Here is a 17,062-nt window from a genome sequence, read left to right on the forward strand (position 1 = left end):
TACCTCTGGATTCCACAGTCATTGGTTCTAGTCTATGAGAATTAAGTTGAGACTGGGAGCTAAAGGCTATGACCAGTATCTGCTCCTTGGCATGAGACTCAACATTACCCGCTGCCTAGTGCTTTGACTTTTCTGGCATGATATCACTTGGTATTTTCAAGGCAATGACATGAAAATGCTTTCCCTTTGAGATTATTTCTTGAATTCCGGTAATCTCATGAAAAATTTATGAAATGAAACAGACTCACCCTGGAATACCCAGTGGTAGCACTGGCTTGTGTGAAGCTGCCCTCTCAGGCGTATTCACCACAGTGGAACATGATTACAATGTATTTTGAGATAAAGTATTAGGCAAGACTGGACAAACCAGTTTAATCTAGTATTTTCAATGTGAAATTTCCTGTCTTGTCCTGAAGATTAGGAAGCAACCAATTTGTTTCTGAAAGTTAACTAATCTTCCTTTAAAATGTTATTTTTAAGAATCAAATCTAACTTGAAGGGTAGTTCTGCATAGTTCCTAGAGATCTGGTGTCTGAACCAGGATGACCTGAATTCAAGTCTGCCTCTAGAGTCAGGAAGACCTGAGTTCAAATCCTGTTTCAGACACTAGCTGTGTGATCCTGCACATAATAATAGCACCTACCTCTCCGGGTGATTGAGGGAATTAAATGAGATAATATGTAAACTGCTTTGCAAACTTTAAAGTGCTATCTAAATGCTAGCTATCCTCATCATCATCCTGGGTCAGTCATTTTGCCTCTCATTGCCCCAATACAGTAAGTTGCAGAAGAGTTGACTAGATCTTCCTTAGTAGAAGGAGTTTCTTCACTGAGAGAGCTCTGTATATACCAACCAAGTCACAAGTCCAGACTAGCTAGTTTGGAAGGTAGGAAAGAAGAGAGCTTGGGGGAAAAAAAGATGATAGTTGGCAGGCCTGAGCAAAAAACAAGTCAGATTACCTTTTTTACCTAGTCCAAATGAAGACTTTCCAATGTAAACTTCTAGTTTACATGTAATTAAACCTGGGATTTAAATCTATCAAGTCCTTAAGAAGTAAAGAATAACAGCTGTGGTACCAAGAGGCAGCAATTGTTTGGTAAAAACAGGGGATTTGGCATCAGAGAACCTGGGTCTAATATCAGCTAAACGACTTAAAGTCTCATGACCTTTAGCAGTTGGGTAAATGAATTCCCCTTTTGAAAATCTCTGTTTCCTTCTCAGTAAAATGAGAGGAATGGACCAGGCTCGCTTCAATGAACATATATTAAACACCTGTTATATGTAAGGACCCACAGTAGGTGCTGATAAAAAAAGGAAAATGCCCCACCCTCTAGGAATTTGTATTCTACTAGATGATTACAATTGATCTAAGAAGGTCTTTTTCAGCTGTAATGCTTATGAAAAATTTGAAAATTGCAGCCTTTTTAATATCCTGGGAAAGTGGGTCCTCAGAGCCCTAAGGAAATAGATTGGTGGTTTAGGGACCATTGGTCCCTAAATGCTAGATTTTGAGTGAGAAGATTCAATTCAATTCAATAAACATTTATTCTGTGCCTAAGTTAGAGATGTGCTAAGCACTTGGGATACAAAAAGAGTCAAAAGATAGTCCCTGCCCTCAAGAGCTAATGGATCTGAGTTCAAATCCAGTGTTAATGTTGACAGATTTTATGACCATGGTTAAAGTCCCTCAGTCTCTCACTGAGGGCTCCATATTCTCATCTGTAAAACTGCAATTTTTATGTCTTTCCCACCAGACTATTGTAAGGAAAGGGTTTTGTGAACTTTAAAGATTTCTAGAAATGTGAGCTGTGACTCTTATCAGCACTCCGGAGGGGGCTGTCATCGCTTCTCTGCGTTCTGTCCTCTGAGCTTGAAGTACTCTACTTGTTTTGGTTGGTTTTTATTTCCCAAAGCCTACTTGATGGTAAACTATTGGATTTCACTGCCTTCTCTTTTAAGGGTCAAAGGCTGTTCTGCGCTGGGGACTCTGCAGTTTATATCTGCCTGCGATTTCTAGTCACAGGGATCTGGCAGTTTGTGGCTTCTAAAGATCTCTCTACCTCCCAGGGGACTGTGGCATCAGCCCATGTGTTTGCAAGAATGCAGTGGATGACCAGGGCTGGGAATCTGGGAATCTTGCCCACCATTTCAATTCGGTGTATTTCTTTATGACGATTTTATGCCCTCTCCCTTCTCCTTAAACACTACCTTCTTGATTGAAATCACAGTTTCAGCATAGGGTTTTGGGGAAAATGAAGGCCATCTAAAAACACCATGATGAAAATGAGAATAGTTATAATCATATTTTGATTCTGTGCATGTAAATTAAATTAGAGAAATGCTCTAACAGGTGGTTTGGAGTGCATGTGTTGGCCTGTTGGGTTGGTTTTTTTTTTTTACTTGCTCGTTAAAACGGGTGCTAAAAATAAGTTTTGCTTGCTTTAGACCTCAGACTCCACAGAAAAGGCTATCACACCCCCTGAACCCGAACCAACAGGTCCTGGGCAGAAGAACAAGGAGGCTTCAAAGGAGAAGAAGCCCACAGCTGATCAGAACAAGCAAAAAGGAAACAAAAAGGACGTCACGGAGCAGGTGAACTCCCCTGATGGCCGAGGGGCTGAGAAGAATTCCATGCAGAACGGAGGGGACTCCAAGGAAAGCCCCCTGAAGAGGCCAGAGAAGCGACAGTCTCTGGGAAGCTTCTTTAAAGGCCTTGTAGGTGTATTTATTTTTCCCTCGTATACTTTTACTTCAAATCATTTCTTCCCAAGATCATAGATCCAGGGCTGGAAGGGACTTCAGAAGCCATCTAGTCTAACCCCATAATTTTGCAGAAGAGGAAACTGAGACCCAAGGAAGTTAAGTGACTTGTCCAAAGTCACACAGGTATTAAGTGCAGCCAAACATTGCCCAAGGGAGCATCCCTAAACAAGTGAAGAACTTCAGTGGGATGTAGATTAAAAGCTTTGGGAGAGGATTTTGTGTATTGAATCCCTGCTCTCTAATTCCAGTCAGTATTCTTTCTACTATCATTTGAGTCTGTTGGGCCAAGGGAATAATGAATTGACTCAGAGGCAGGAAGTCTGGGATCTAAATCCTTCCTCTTGCACATACTGACTGTTATGACCCTGGTCAAATCCCTTATCCTCTCAGGTCCCTAGGCATCTCCCTTATGTTGCAGAACACTTGAGATAGTCACTAGTAGAGGGAATTTCCTGCAACAAGGAAATTTAGACCAAAAAAAATCCATCTCCCAAATCTGTCCATCAGCTTCTAGGGGCAGTGTGGGCAAGTTATCCCTCCATGCTCAGACTGTTTAAACCTAGTAACCATGGTTTATTGAAATCCTGAAGACGTTCTAGGCTGATGAGCTGCTCTAGGTTAGGGAAACTATCTAAATGTCAGCTACAATAAGCACAGAATCCTTTGTCCCCTATACATTCCATTCTGGAGTGACATCCAAGCTCCCTCCTCTGGCATTCTCTTCTCTTTCCTCTCCCATGACCTTCTTATTCCTTCCCTCTGAAAACCTCCCCATCTTTTTCTTGGTGTTCTCCTTTCTTCACCATCTAGTGACCTCATCACTCATTCATCTAGTGACCTCTTCACTCCCTCCTTTAGTGACCCCTTTCAGTTTGGGATTCAGTAGCCTTTATTCCTCCCCTCAATCACTCCCTCCCATATCTGATATCCTCCAAAAACTCTACCAATCTCAAGTTGTCCCCATAGAATCCAACCATGACCCCATAAGAGTTCCACTCTTTGCCGATATTACCCAAATCCCAGTGATATCTCCCAACTACTGCCTCCCACTCCCACTCCAATGGAACCTAGCTTATGTCCACCAACTCCTACTCTCAACTGGTCATCAGATGTAAACTATTATTTTGATGAACAGTAATATACAAATGTGTCACACCATCTTGGAGATAATGGCTCACCTTGAGGTGGATTGGTAAATGTTTAACAATCATCTCCCCCCCGCAAAAAAAGTACATTCAATAGGTTTTTAAGTTTAATCTTCATTATTAAATTTTTTCCATATATTAAAATTTCTCCAAAATTAAAATTTCCTTAAGTCTATTAAATCAAGCCCTTATTTTTGATTTCTGAGGTATAAATGCTCACACTGAAAATTTAACAATTAGTTTTCCAAACCAGTTGGAGTTAGCACCAGCATACCACTGGGCCTTAACCTAAAGGAATGATTGATTCCACAGTGGAAACTTCAAATCCCATGTTTTGAGGAGGGAACATAGGCTTCAAATGATAAGTCATCCAAAAATATTAGGTCACATTTATATGGATTTTATTTTTTTTAATGCATTTGCTTCACAGTTAACCTTTGAGGGAGTTAGTGCAGGAATTTATTATCTCTCCTTTATAGACAGGCACTGAGATGACACCATGGAGAGAGTGCTGGACCTGAAGTTTGGAAGGCTTCAGTTCAAATTTGGCCTCAGACACTTACTAGGTGTGTGATCTTAGGCAAGTCACAACCTCTGTCTGCATCAGTTTCCTTCATCTATAAAATGGAGATAATAATAGCACCTACCGCTGGGGTTGTGATTAGGATCAAATATGAAAATATTTACTTTGCAAATCCTTAAAGTGCTATATAAATACTTATGATGAGGAGGAGGAGGAGAAAACTGAGGCTTAGAAAAGTTCTGACTTGTAAAAGGATTCAGAGTTAGTAAATGCCACAACTGGACAATTATTCCATGGTTCCAAGTCCTTTCTACTATATGCTGCCCCTCCATGGTTTTTCTATTCCTTTATCCTATTGAAATAGACCATTCAGTCGCCTTTCCTTACAGAGGACCTGGACACTTGGCAGCTCAGTGTGTGGACCACCACTCCTCCAGTGGAGCACAATGAGGACAATCAGTTCTCTCTCCATGGCCTTCATTTTAAAATGCAGCCACCCACCGTCTAGCGGGAGCTAGCCCCAACCCAGCAGTGTCTGTGTGCCATGTTGTTCAGAAGCAGGCCTAGGGAGACAGTGGCATGTTGTTCTTGGTTAACAATAAGCTGGGTTCATTGTTCAGTGTTTGGTTGGGACTGTGGCATTAGATACTCCAGGTTCTTACCAGAACTAACTTATTATATGACCTTGGGGAAATAGAAAGCCACTTGGCCTTTGCTCAAAACTTCCTCATTCTTTCTTATCTATAAATTGGTGGAGAGGCAGAAGATGGAGAGAATGGTACAGTTAGAATCTGCCACAGAGAGGAAACACGATGTAGTGGAAATAATGCTGTAATCGGAGTCAATAGAGGTCTGGATTTTGAATTCTAATTCTTCTCACTTATTACCTGGGCGGCCATAGACCAATCACTTAATCTCTGAGAGCCTCAATTTCCTCCTCCATAAAATTAGTAGAACAATACCTTCAGTATCCTACTTTACAGAATTGTTATGAGGATCAGATGAGATGTGGTATGCAAAGTGCTTTATAAATTTGAAAGAACATGAACTGTGATTGTCACAAATTTCTAGCACTGAAATTCTGTGATTCTATCATCAGTATGGTTAAGGGTGCTGAGCTCTTAGGAAACAAAGTGTCCTGCAAGTTCATAACAACATCCTAAAAGTCTGAGTGATGGGACTGGGTTAGACATAAAATGGTATTATAACAATGTCCCTCTGGTCCTCCAATCAAGTCAGTCGATGTTTCACAGGATTACAGAATCTCTGAGTGGTAAGGGACATTGTACGCTATTTAGTCCAACCCAATCTGGACCAAGAATTCCTTCTCAGCATGTTGTGAGGCAGTTCATTCCAGTAGAAAGAGTATCTGAAATTAAGTCACAAAGACATGAGTCAAAATCTTGGTCTTTCCACTTATTTAACCTTTGTGACCTTAGACCAGTCACTTTACCTGTCTCAGCATCAGTTCTCTTCTCAGTAAGAGGCAGTTAGACCTGATGATTTTGCCTTCCAACTTTTAATCTATTAAACCATGTCCCCTAACAAGTGGATATCCATTCTTTTGCTTGAAAAGTTCCTAAGACAATATTCCTCCAGGTAATTCAATCAATGTTTTTTTTTGATAACTTTAATTTTTAGAATTTACATGGAGACTAAATCTGCTGCTTCTTGGCAACATACAGACATTAGGGCCAAGTAGGACGTGTCTAATTCCTCTTATACGTGACAGCCCTACAAATATTTAAGGACATCTGTTATGTCTACCCCAACCCTTCCCCCCCAATAAAAAGACAAGCAAACAAATAAAAACAAAGAATCTTCCATTATTACAAACTTACCTTGTGCAAGGCAATGTGTTCAGGATACCGATCAAAAACAGCATGGTCCCTGCTCCCAAGGAATTTATAAGTATAAAATGGAAGGATATGAATAATGGAATAATGGATTCTCTGATAAGTAAGACACAAAATAGAGTATGATACAAACCTCACAGTCAGTCCCCTGGACCACCAGTCCTCCTTTTAAGTCCAATGGGATTATTCATATCAGGTTTCTCATTCCAGCCTTTATTTCAAAAAATATACAGTAACCCACAGACCACAGAGTCCCAGCGCAGCTTGGAGCTACAGTGTGCAAATGTATCTTAAACATCTACTGCAAGGACCATGCTGAATATTATAGAGGGTACAAAAGCACTCTACGACCTGGTCACTTTTTTCCAGGAATTATTGTCTGGTTAGGGATAGATTTGAAACAATAAGATAATTAGGGATTAAACATGTCACCATCAGCACAGTTATTAACTCCTTGGAAAGAGCATTATATCAAATTCCAAGCCATGATCCTATTATAGGGAGTCACCATAGCCCTGTCTACTCTCTATCACAGGGCTTTTTAACTCTTTTTGTGTCTTGGGCCCCTTGCAGTCTGGTGAAGCCTGTGGACCCCTTCTCAGCATAAGGTTTTAAATGCAATAAATAGAATTCATAGAATTAAAAGGAATTCAATTTTACTAAAATAGAGTTATCAAATTTTTAAAAAAAGTTAATGGACCCCAGGTAAAAAACCCCTGCTCCACTTAGATCTCTACTGTTCTAGTAGTGTTCTGTTCACATGGCAGAGAGTCAAGAGAATTGCATTCTAGTCCCAGCTCTGCCACTAACTAACTGTGTAACTTTGAAATCATGTGACCTCTCATATGCCTCAAATTTCTCGTCTGTAAAATGGGTACTATAATACCTATCCTGACTATCTTTGGCATTTTCCCTAATGCTCAAATAGAATAATGTCAAAGTGCTTTGAAAATTCAAAAAATACTGTGCCAATGTGAGGGATTAATACTGAGACTGCTATTATCAAAAAAAAAAACAAAAAACAAAAACCTGTGGGAAGTTTAATCTAGTGATATTAGAGATGATTGAGCTGTAGATGTCCTGATCAAACAGTAACCAAGCCAAGAGTGTTATGTTGGCAGGAAACCCCAGAACTGAGGGGTCCCTCATTTTTCCCAAACCAAGCAAATAACAGTAAACTCAGGTAACTGATTGCTTCTCATCCCATACTCTTTCATAAGATAATAGGATCTCTGGAAAGAGGAAATGGCAAAGGAAGAAAGACACTTCATAGAACATAAAAGGGATGCTAGAACATAAAATGTCAGAGCTAGAGGAAACCTTAGAATATTTAATGTTAGAAGTAGAAGGGACCTTATGACATAGAATGTCAGAGTTGGAAGGGACCTGAAAATATAGAATAATAGAGCTAGAAAGAACCTTAGACAATAGAATGTTAGAGCTAGAAGGGATCTTAGAACACGGAACGTTCCAAGTGGAAGGGACCTTTGAACCTAAAGCAAAGAATGTCAAAGCTAAAAGAGCCCTTTGGATATAAAATGTTACAACTGAGGACTTTAAGAATCATACAGTCCAACTCCTTCAGTTGAAGGAATAAATCCCTGGAGCTTAGAAAGGGAAAGTGAGCTGAGCATCTAGTGGAAGCAAGACTCAAAGTCAAGTTTTCTGACTAATGGCCCATCCTGGCAGACAGTTTGTTGAGGATGTTCTCTCTTTGGCATGACAAATGTCTCATAAAGCTGCAGTTATTTTCCCTGAGGAAAGTAGAGTTGGGAAAGCAAACAGAACTGCCTAGACCCAAGCAAGAAAGAATGAATGTTGGCTCTGGAACCTTAGAAGGCAGCTGGAATGCCATGTTGTTCTTGCAATGTCTTCCTTTGTATAATGAGAATGGAGAGGTCCCTGTGCAGAACGACATGCTTCTCTTTGGAAAACCATGGTTATTCCTCCTTCAAAAGGTGTGATTTACCCTCGTTTTAATATGACCAGGCAGTCCTGGGCAACTCAATTGTATCTGTGTTTTCTCTCATCTCATTCAGGCCCCTGACCCCAAACTCCACCCCTCCGATTTTGCAAGCAAAGATAAACCCTCATTAAAATTTTCTTGGTTGTTTCTTAATGATGTCAGCTGCAGGCAACTAGACTTAATAACATGTTGTGTGGCTGATGTTCATGTCCTGATTATGAAGTCTAGGTCATGATGTTTTGAATGGATAAATGTCTGGAGATACCAGTGATCTGGAAGTCTGTTGAAATGGCAGACTCTGACATCTTCACTTAGGTGATTATTGAATTCATCTCGCCAGATGCCCTAAAGGGCAATGCAAGAACCACAGGGGACTGGGAGAATTATAAATGTACCCAAAACTCCATGTATCTTGTCACATGTCCTGACAGATAGAAAAAGGCCTCAGCAGTAGGTAAAATTTATCGTGGGTTTGAATCCCAACCCCATCAGTCACTTGCTATGTGACCTTGGGTACACCTCACTGAGTTTTAAAACTGAGATCAGATTTACACTACTCATTTCACAGACAATACACATACACTACACATTTTCATTGCTATTATGGAGATCAATTCACATAGTATATATTTGGTGACCCTTCTGGGTTATCTCTCCAACTCAGAATTCATTGGGTTGATCCTTCTCTTACAGTCTCTAGGGTACTCTATGGGTACTCATATATAGCTCCCAAGCCCCAGCCACTGAACTTATCTTTAATAGTCAGCCAGTCAGTAGGCACAATTAGCTCAAAGAAAAAGGTATTTACTAAATATCACTGTAAAAACAGTAGCTATTAAACATTCTCCCTCTCAGATCTAGAACTTACTCTCCCACAAATGCGGAATTGATGGGGAAGAGTTGGTAACAGATAATACACTGATAGTGAGGCACACACTTAGAAAAACTTGTGGCTATAGCAATTCATAATTCTTGTACTGTGGGGTCCAAGTGGGAAGGGAATAAATTATTAAGTGTTTACATCTACAGGGCACTGTTCAAAGCATTTTACAAACATTACCTTATTTGATCCTCACAACGACCCTGAAAATAGGTACTACCATTATCATCCCCATTTTTTACAGTTCAGGAAACTGAGGCAGACAGAAGTTAAGTCACTTACCCAGGACCACACAGCTAGTAAGAGTCTGAAGTCATATTTGATCTCAGATTATCTTGACTCCTGGACCAGCATTCGATCCACTTGACTGCCTCAATAGCTAGCATTTATGTAGAAATTTAAGGTTTGCAAAGCACCTTACAAATATTTCTTTTTATCTTCACAACAACCTTAGAAGGTAGGTACTATTATGTGTTTTATTACATATAAGGAAACTGAGGCAAATATAAGTTAAGTGATTTACCCAGGGTCACATAGTAAGTATTTGAGGCAGGAATTGAACTCAGGTTTTCTTGACTCCAGGTCCAGCACTCTAGCCACTGTATCGCTTCCATTTTTTCCAAAGTTCTTTCCTTTCTCCTGGTATCCTCACAATGATCCTTCTAGACATATGCTTGCAAGGTCTGCTTCTGTCCTAAGTTCAAATCTTACATGCCAGGTTAATTTTGTCATGAAGATGTAGTTGATGCTCTACTGCCAGAAATCATACTTCTTAAAGCTGACTGTTGGCCCCAAATTTTTATGTCTCTGTCCCCTGCATGATGCAGTGGCTCCCACTGGGTAGAAAGCATTGTAACAAGATGGTATGGCCAGAAGGGTGGGGTGGCAGAGAGGAGGGAAAAAAAATGTTGTGGGTCACTCTCCACAGTTTCTGCTTGCCTCCAAATGTTTCAGAGCTGGCAAGTTTAGTATTCTGAAAATCCACCAGTGAAGTGGCAGTTCTGCTACCAGACAATGCTAAACTACCCTTCTAATTCAATCAGGGAAACTTTTTCACACTTTGTAAAGGATTGATGTTCTAATAATAATGTTGTTATTCTGTAGGCATGCCTGTCTTTAGGTATCCTTCCTGCTCACCCACCCCATTTTTTTTCCTTTGGCAAATTTCTTAGGAAGTATTCAATGCATGGTTCCATTTCACCTGAACCTTGTCTTGAACTCCAAATTTTCCCCATCTCTTAATCTGGATTATTGGTCCATCCCATTCACTATGAACTGTGCTATCTTCTAGGAGACTACTAGCTAATCTGCCCACCCTACAAACAGATGCTAATATACAGATTATTAAACCCAGGTAATGTACATTTCAACAGGGACCTGAGGGAAACAAAGCTCTACTCATCAAAAGAGTAATATTGAAATGTTAGTTTGGCCCAGTCTAAGAGAGGAAGGGGAATTTTTTTTAGTGGGAAGAGACGCTACTTGCTTTTACCTATGTAGCTAAGCTAAAAATACAGTTCCTCTTGGGTCTCCATTTTCTCAAATTCCATTGTTTGTCAATGCTTTGGGTCTGCCTTGTAAAAACATACCTACTTTGCAGGGAGAGAAGCTGAGGTCAACTCTGAGAAGCTGAATGACATAATGGAAAATTTGTTAGATTGAGAGTAAGGAAGTTGGAGTTTGAATCCGGATTCTGACATTCATTAGCATATAACCCCAACTTGAACCTCAGTTTCCTCATCTGTAAAATGGAAATGCTAATAATACATCTATTCCATACCCCATAAATTAAGAAGTTCTTTTTAAACCTTAAATGTGAGTCATTATTATTTTGGCAGAATCAATCTGAGATGCTTTGGTGACTCTCTTTCAACCTTTTAGGCCATACACTGCTCTCCATTGTTTCTCTGGGTACAAGGTACATCATCAAGTTCATAAATTCAGAAATCCAGCTAAGCTTCTAGCTCCTGCAGCATTTAATTGATGTGGGGGTGTTCAGATGTCTGTGTGAACCTCAAGTGACTGGCTTGCTTTTGCAAAGTTGGTGAGATTTAGAGTCAGTTAACATTAGTAAGCCACAGGACATTTAGAGGGAAATGTCTTAACTTGCCCAGGGTGTAATCAATTAGGTTTGCTAAAGAACAAGAAACAAGCCTGTGTAGTAAGTAGACTGACAGGCATCTTGGACTTTAGTCTTAGGTCTTCCATTAACCCACTGGGTTTCCATGCGCAAGTCGTTTTTCCCTTCTATGTCTCAGTTTCCTCATCTGTAAAGTTAGACATCTGGATTAGTTCTTTCTTTCCATTCCATGACTCTAAACTTTTTATGTTATTGAAGGTTGGAAGTTGGGGTGGGGCATGAAGGGTTTATTTGTCTGTATAGCTTAATTTTAAAGAAGGGTTTGCTTAAATCAACAGTAGCCGAAGGAGAACTTATCCTATCGTTTTACTCATTTTAACAGAAGTCTGCTAGGGGCAGATCCTACAGGGAAGTAGGGGTTGGAGGGAATAATGAGGTAGAAAAACAAGGATAATCCCTGACAGCATCTATTGGGTTCCCATTGTCAGAAGAATTACTGAGCAAGAGGGCTAAATAAAAAACCTTTATCACACTTTCCAAAGGCCTTGTAAGATAAGAAGGCATTCTAAGGGGAAATGGCATTGCTACCAGCACCTAAATGCTAGGAGCAAGAAACTAATTCAGAGCTCCCCAAAACCAGAATAGATGCTTCTGTCATCCACAGGAAAGTAACCCCTCCCTAACCGTTCTAATAGGATTTAATACCGAAGAAATACTTTTTAGACCAACCCCTTTATTTAACAAATGAGGAAACTGAGGTCCTGAAAGGAGATGTGATCATTAGACTGGAATCCTATTTAACCTTAGACATGGTAGGATCAGAGAGCCAGAGTTAAAAGAGGCCTAAGAGGTCGTGCAGTTTAACTTCCTTTAATAGATTAGGAAATTGAGACCAAGAAGACTGAGCCAAAATCATACATGTAGAAAGCATCAGAATGGGCTCGGCCAATCTATAAGCACTTAATAAGCACTCTGTCCCAGTAACTGTGCTGAGTGCTGATGATGCCAAGAGTCTATCCCAAAGGAACTTGGATTTTATCAGGGGAGACAACTATTTACAGACATGAGGCATTACAGAGAAATACCTAGTGAGTCAAGAGTGGGAGAGTCAGAAGAGCAGCCTGGAGAATTAGAGCAAGGAGGCAAGAATCAGTCTCTTAAGCCCTCTGATCCTCAGTATCTTCATCTTAAAAATGAGAGCTTGGGACTACATGATTTTACAAGTTTCCTCCAGTTCTAAATCTTATGGTCCTATAGAGCCAGTCCTTCATAGAGCCAGGAATTAGAATCCAGGAGTCCTTGCTTTGCCAACCAAAAAGTATAACATTAGACAAATCAGATCTCCAATCTGGTCCTCAGTTTCCTCATCTGTAAAATGAGGGGGGGATTTCTTTTCATGGGTGTCATTCATGGAGTGAGATTACATACCTTTCTCAGAAACGCAGTCTTTTAGTGGTAGTTTAACTCAATTGCCCCCAGACTGTATCTGCTGCCTTTAGCTACCTTAAAAGGGGAGAGGGGAAAACAGATCGGGTTGGGAAATAGGAAAATATGGCCAGAAGACTTTTATGCTAAAGCATGAGGATCAAAATCTACTGCTCTTCAAAATGATTCAGCCTTTTCTTATTGTTCCCCAGGGACCAAAACGGATGTCTGATGCGGAAGTGCAAACAGATCCCGTGTCTATCGGGCCAGTTGGGAAATCTAAGTAATAAATACCCACAGAGCTATTGAAGAATCCCTGCTCACAACATGTTCTTCCACAGTCAAGCTGACTTTTTCCTACCCCACATTCCCCTTCCTCCTTTCCACCACTGGTGTCATCCATTGAGATCCCTGCCTAAGGATAAAAGCTACAGCTGATGTACATTGAGGTGTATTATTTACATATCTGGTCCATTACATGCCAATCAATAACTGTAAAGGTCATCCTGAAGCAAAGTGTATGTAGTATTGTAACTAAAGAGAAGCCAGTAACGTGGAGGGGTGGGCTGAGGGGCAATTATTCTAGATAAGGTATGAAGTTATAAAAATGGCAGCCATTACAAAAAACGTCAATTGCATAATATTAATGTACACTGAGAGGATGAAGCTCCTGCAGTTAACAAATGCTTGACCTCAAAACTTGAAAGGCACTATAAAACCTAGATTTGTTTCAGTATGCATTTCACAGAGGAAACTAAGTAGTCGTGTCATAATACGTTGAAGGTGGAGGTATCACCAGTTTTCAGGAGATTTCTTGGATCTAAAGAAGAAATGATTGAAAAGCAGTTTTCAAATAGGTCCTTGAGAAGTATGTGAAAATGATGAGGTCGTAAAGGCTGAATGGAGAAGGCCTGAAATGATTTGGGAAAACAAAGGTATTGATTTTGGGTTTTGCTTGTTTGTTTTGGTTTGGGGTTTTTTTGGCACGGTTAGGGGACGTGGGTTGAAATGGCAAATTTTTGAAAAGCTGCAAAGTTATCATACAACGCCAGGGGGAGCCAGGGTCTCCATACGCAAACACTGTGCTACTAACACTGATTCTGTATCCGCAGTCTTACATTATTAATGTTTTTCAGATTCCTGAGAAGCCTTCATCTGTTTTGTCTGACACTTGTCCAGAGTCTTGTCTGTAATTTCCTAATGAAAAATCTGTGTATTATCAAGATTCTGCCTCTTTTTACCAAACTCTTTCCCCTAACAAGGCTTAATAAAGTTTATTGAAGATTCAGATACTTGTGGTTATTTTTAACACCTGTACAGAACAGGAAATAGTATCATGAGTCTAACATGATGAAATTCAAGGTGGTAGATTATTTACCTGTTAATTGTATATACCATGGCTTTCTCTTCCGATTTAATTTTTTTAATCCTTTTTTTCCTTCTGAAGTATTTTTAATTTTGAACTAAAACATATTTCCTCTGTTCACCTAATGTCTAAAATGTCTTTTTGTCACCCAGATTCCCCATTGCCCCTGTAAACCCCATTTCCCCCTTCGTCCTTTTCCTTTCCCCCTCCCTCTCCAAACCATTGCTTTGAAATAAACTTGGGTTATCCTGTCTTACTTACCCAGGCATAGAGCACAGGAAAGTGTCTGCCTGGAAGGCAGATGGAATCTATAAAGTTGGCAAAATGACATTTGAATAATCGATAAGCACACGGGCTCTTGTTCCAGTAGGCAGTGCAGGTAGAAGGCACTGACTCGGGTTGGCCAACTCCCAGGCTTTCAGCTGGTGGTGTAGATACACTGGCCCCAGTCCGGGCTAAAAAAGGAGATTGGATTCTTTTCCTTGCTGATGGAGCTCAGGACTTCTAATCTTTTCTCCATGCCCAGACCTAGTTTGCCACAATCTGACTCTTCTACATCCCAACGGAATGTTTATCTTGGCACAAACCAGGCAGTGAGCTATTAGGGAGAGGGAAAGGAATGGAGAGGAAGGGGAGGGAGTAAATTTTGCCTACTAAGTCTGTTAGAAGAATCCAAGAAACAGCGGCCCCTGACTCCCCAGTTAGCTCCAAACACTGGGGGTTGCCTAATCAGGCTGTTTTGCTACAGGGGGAAGGTGGGTAGCAGGGGTTATTCAGAAAACTGGGAGTACCAATGATATAATTTGCAGGTCTCACCTCACTAGCCAAAGGGGTTTGTTGCTTGGATCAGAAAAGTCTCCTGGCAGAAAGGATGAGAAACAGAGATTGCTAATGACCTTCTGCCACGGAACCACTAATGCGTATGAAATAATGGTTAGTGTTGGCAGAGCCCTGACGTACACAGATGATCTCCTTCCCTGTTTTTAAATTTGATTCCTGTGTAATCAGGGAAGAAAGTATCACAGCCACAGCCTGGGCCCCCAGAGCCACAGCCACTCAGAGAAGGCATTTTACCTTGAAATGGACCCTTACCTCCTCCTTCCCTTGGAGAGGATAGCAAAGTATCTTTGTTGTATCTGGGTGGGTATTGGTTTTTTTTTTCCTGGACAAGCAAAAGTCAGGTTTATTTCTTAGATGACTTACTTTTATTTTCCCTTTAAAAAAAAGGCATAGCTGGGGCCAAAGAGGAAAGTTGTTTTGGGGTTTGAGATTTTTTTATGTTGAGATTTTAAATTCAACTTCACCAGAAGAGCACAGGAACTTAATCACCCATGAGGCAGTTTCCATCCACTAAAGGTTGGCAACACAGGTCTTGGAGAAAAATGAAACAATTGGATTTGAAACTGTGGCAATGTGAGGTTGGGAGAATACTTTTAAGGGCTGGTTTCACATCATACACATTCACCAGAACAATGGAGTTTTCCCCAAAATGTAGAGCCCTGAAAAATTCCCCTAGATCGGAATTAAGAGAACAAAGTTTTAAGAGGGAGAAGAGACTAGAAAGACAAAGATACAGAAAGAAACGAGATGAACAGACAGATTGACAGAGAGATAAAAGACTGAGGAAAAGAATCTGGGAGGTGTACAAAGAGACAGAGAGATACAAAGAGAGATAAGAGATCAAGAAAAGGAAACAGAGAGGCGGAGAGAGATAAACATAAATAAATAGAGAAAAACAGAGACCAGTCAGATACTGAGAGGATGAAACAGAAAGAGAGAGAGAGAGAGAGAGAGAGAGAGAGAGAGAGAGAAGTAAAGAGATAAAATAACTAAGGATAATAATACACACAAAAAGAAAAAAGGTAAGAGAGATGAGAGAGAGACAGAGAGAGAGACAGAGAGAGAGACAGAGAGAGAGAGACAGAGAGACAGAGAGAGAATTGACCGAGAATACCCAGAATGAGTAAGAAAACAAAGAGAGGCATGAAAGGGGGAGGGGAAGACTAGTATCATTTTTACACTGCAGGAAAAATTGTATCTTCTCCCACATCAGCGAGTAGCCGCCTTTGCAGCAACTGAGGTGAATGGCCACCATGACCTAAAAATTGTTCTTTCCAACTGACAGTGATTTATTGACTGTTCTCTATAAAAGAACTCATTCAACAGTTAAGTTGTTTTGAGCCCTGCTGCCATGTGTTCTCCTCATTACAGGGTTAGCATCTTTAAAGGGGATCTAGACATTAAAATAAATTTTTTTTAAAAAAATTAATTTCTTGTCAAATTACGTGGTGCATACTGGGTTTTGTTTTATTTGGTTTTGTCTTACCTCTTCCTTATACTTTAAACAAGTTATCCCAAACACACATTAACTGAACTGTTCTCCTTTGAAAACTGTCCAGATGCACCAGGGTCTCATTAAACTACCAGAGCCCAGTATCCGATCTCTTCCCAGCTGATTAGGGGCAAGGTGACTCGCCACAGATCTATATAACCTGGAAATGACAATGTAATTTCCTGTGTCAAATAGTCCCAAAATGATTCTCTACATAAAAAAAAGGAATCAGCTACCAAGACTGGGGGAGGAGGGGAGGGAGAGAAGTGATTTGAATTTTATTAACTCACCAACACTATTGGGACTAGAAAGGTAGTTTGCAGCAACAATTACTGGGTTTGGTTTTAATGATTCAGTAACACTTTCTGCTGTTCCCCTCCCCTCATTACTGCCCCATCCCCCCCAGTCCCAGCAACGAACCAGTCCGGTTTTCTGAGTGATTAGAATTTTTCTTCCTCTATAATCTAAATAAAATGCCACCCAAAATTAGAGATTCCATTAGGAATAAAAAACGACTACAAAGTCGGCTGCTTGTCTTTGTAATTCAGATTATCAGCTCTAACCTACAAGGGAGTTTGGTATCCTCCCTTTGCATAAATTGATCAACACTGACTTCCCTCAAGGGGTTAACCCTTTCTGTCCTGCCTGGCTCTTTGCGGAGGAGACCCTCTCAGGGTACTTTTCCAAACTTGGGCCCTTTATGACTGCTTATCAAAAGTTGCCATC

The 17,062-nt window shown here is 40.4% G+C and overlaps 1 protein-coding gene and 1 long non-coding RNA gene across 23 annotated transcripts in view; one reads left to right on the forward strand and one right to left on the reverse strand.

Moving 5' to 3' along the window:
* BCAS1 (brain enriched myelin associated protein 1) overlaps positions 1 to 13,926 on the forward strand; it is a 154,036-nt gene extending 140,110 nt beyond the window's left edge. For all 22 annotated transcript variants that reach the window (XM_072633502.1, XM_072633504.1, XM_072633503.1 and 19 more), the window contains 2 exons: positions 2,446 to 2,715; positions 12,851 to 13,926. In XM_072633502.1, the coding sequence (XP_072489603.1) occupies positions 2,446 to 2,715; positions 12,851 to 12,925 (345 nt within the window). In that variant the 3' untranslated portion in view covers positions 12,926 to 13,926. The remainder of the gene's footprint in view (positions 1 to 2,445; positions 2,716 to 12,850) is intronic.
* Positions 5,717 to 14,351, reverse strand: LOC140519957 (uncharacterized). The gene is made up of 3 exons (XR_011972335.1): positions 14,266 to 14,351; positions 12,642 to 12,716; positions 5,717 to 5,800 (listed from the first exon to the last, which is right to left on the reverse strand). It is a non-coding gene; the product is annotated as an uncharacterized lncRNA (long non-coding RNA).
* Between the last annotated feature and the right edge of the window lie 2,711 nt (positions 14,352 to 17,062).

This window comes from Notamacropus eugenii, chromosome 1 (genome assembly GCF_028372415.1).
Source record: "Notamacropus eugenii isolate mMacEug1 chromosome 1, mMacEug1.pri_v2, whole genome shotgun sequence".
Taxonomy (NCBI): domain Eukaryota; kingdom Metazoa; phylum Chordata; class Mammalia; order Diprotodontia; family Macropodidae; genus Notamacropus; species Notamacropus eugenii.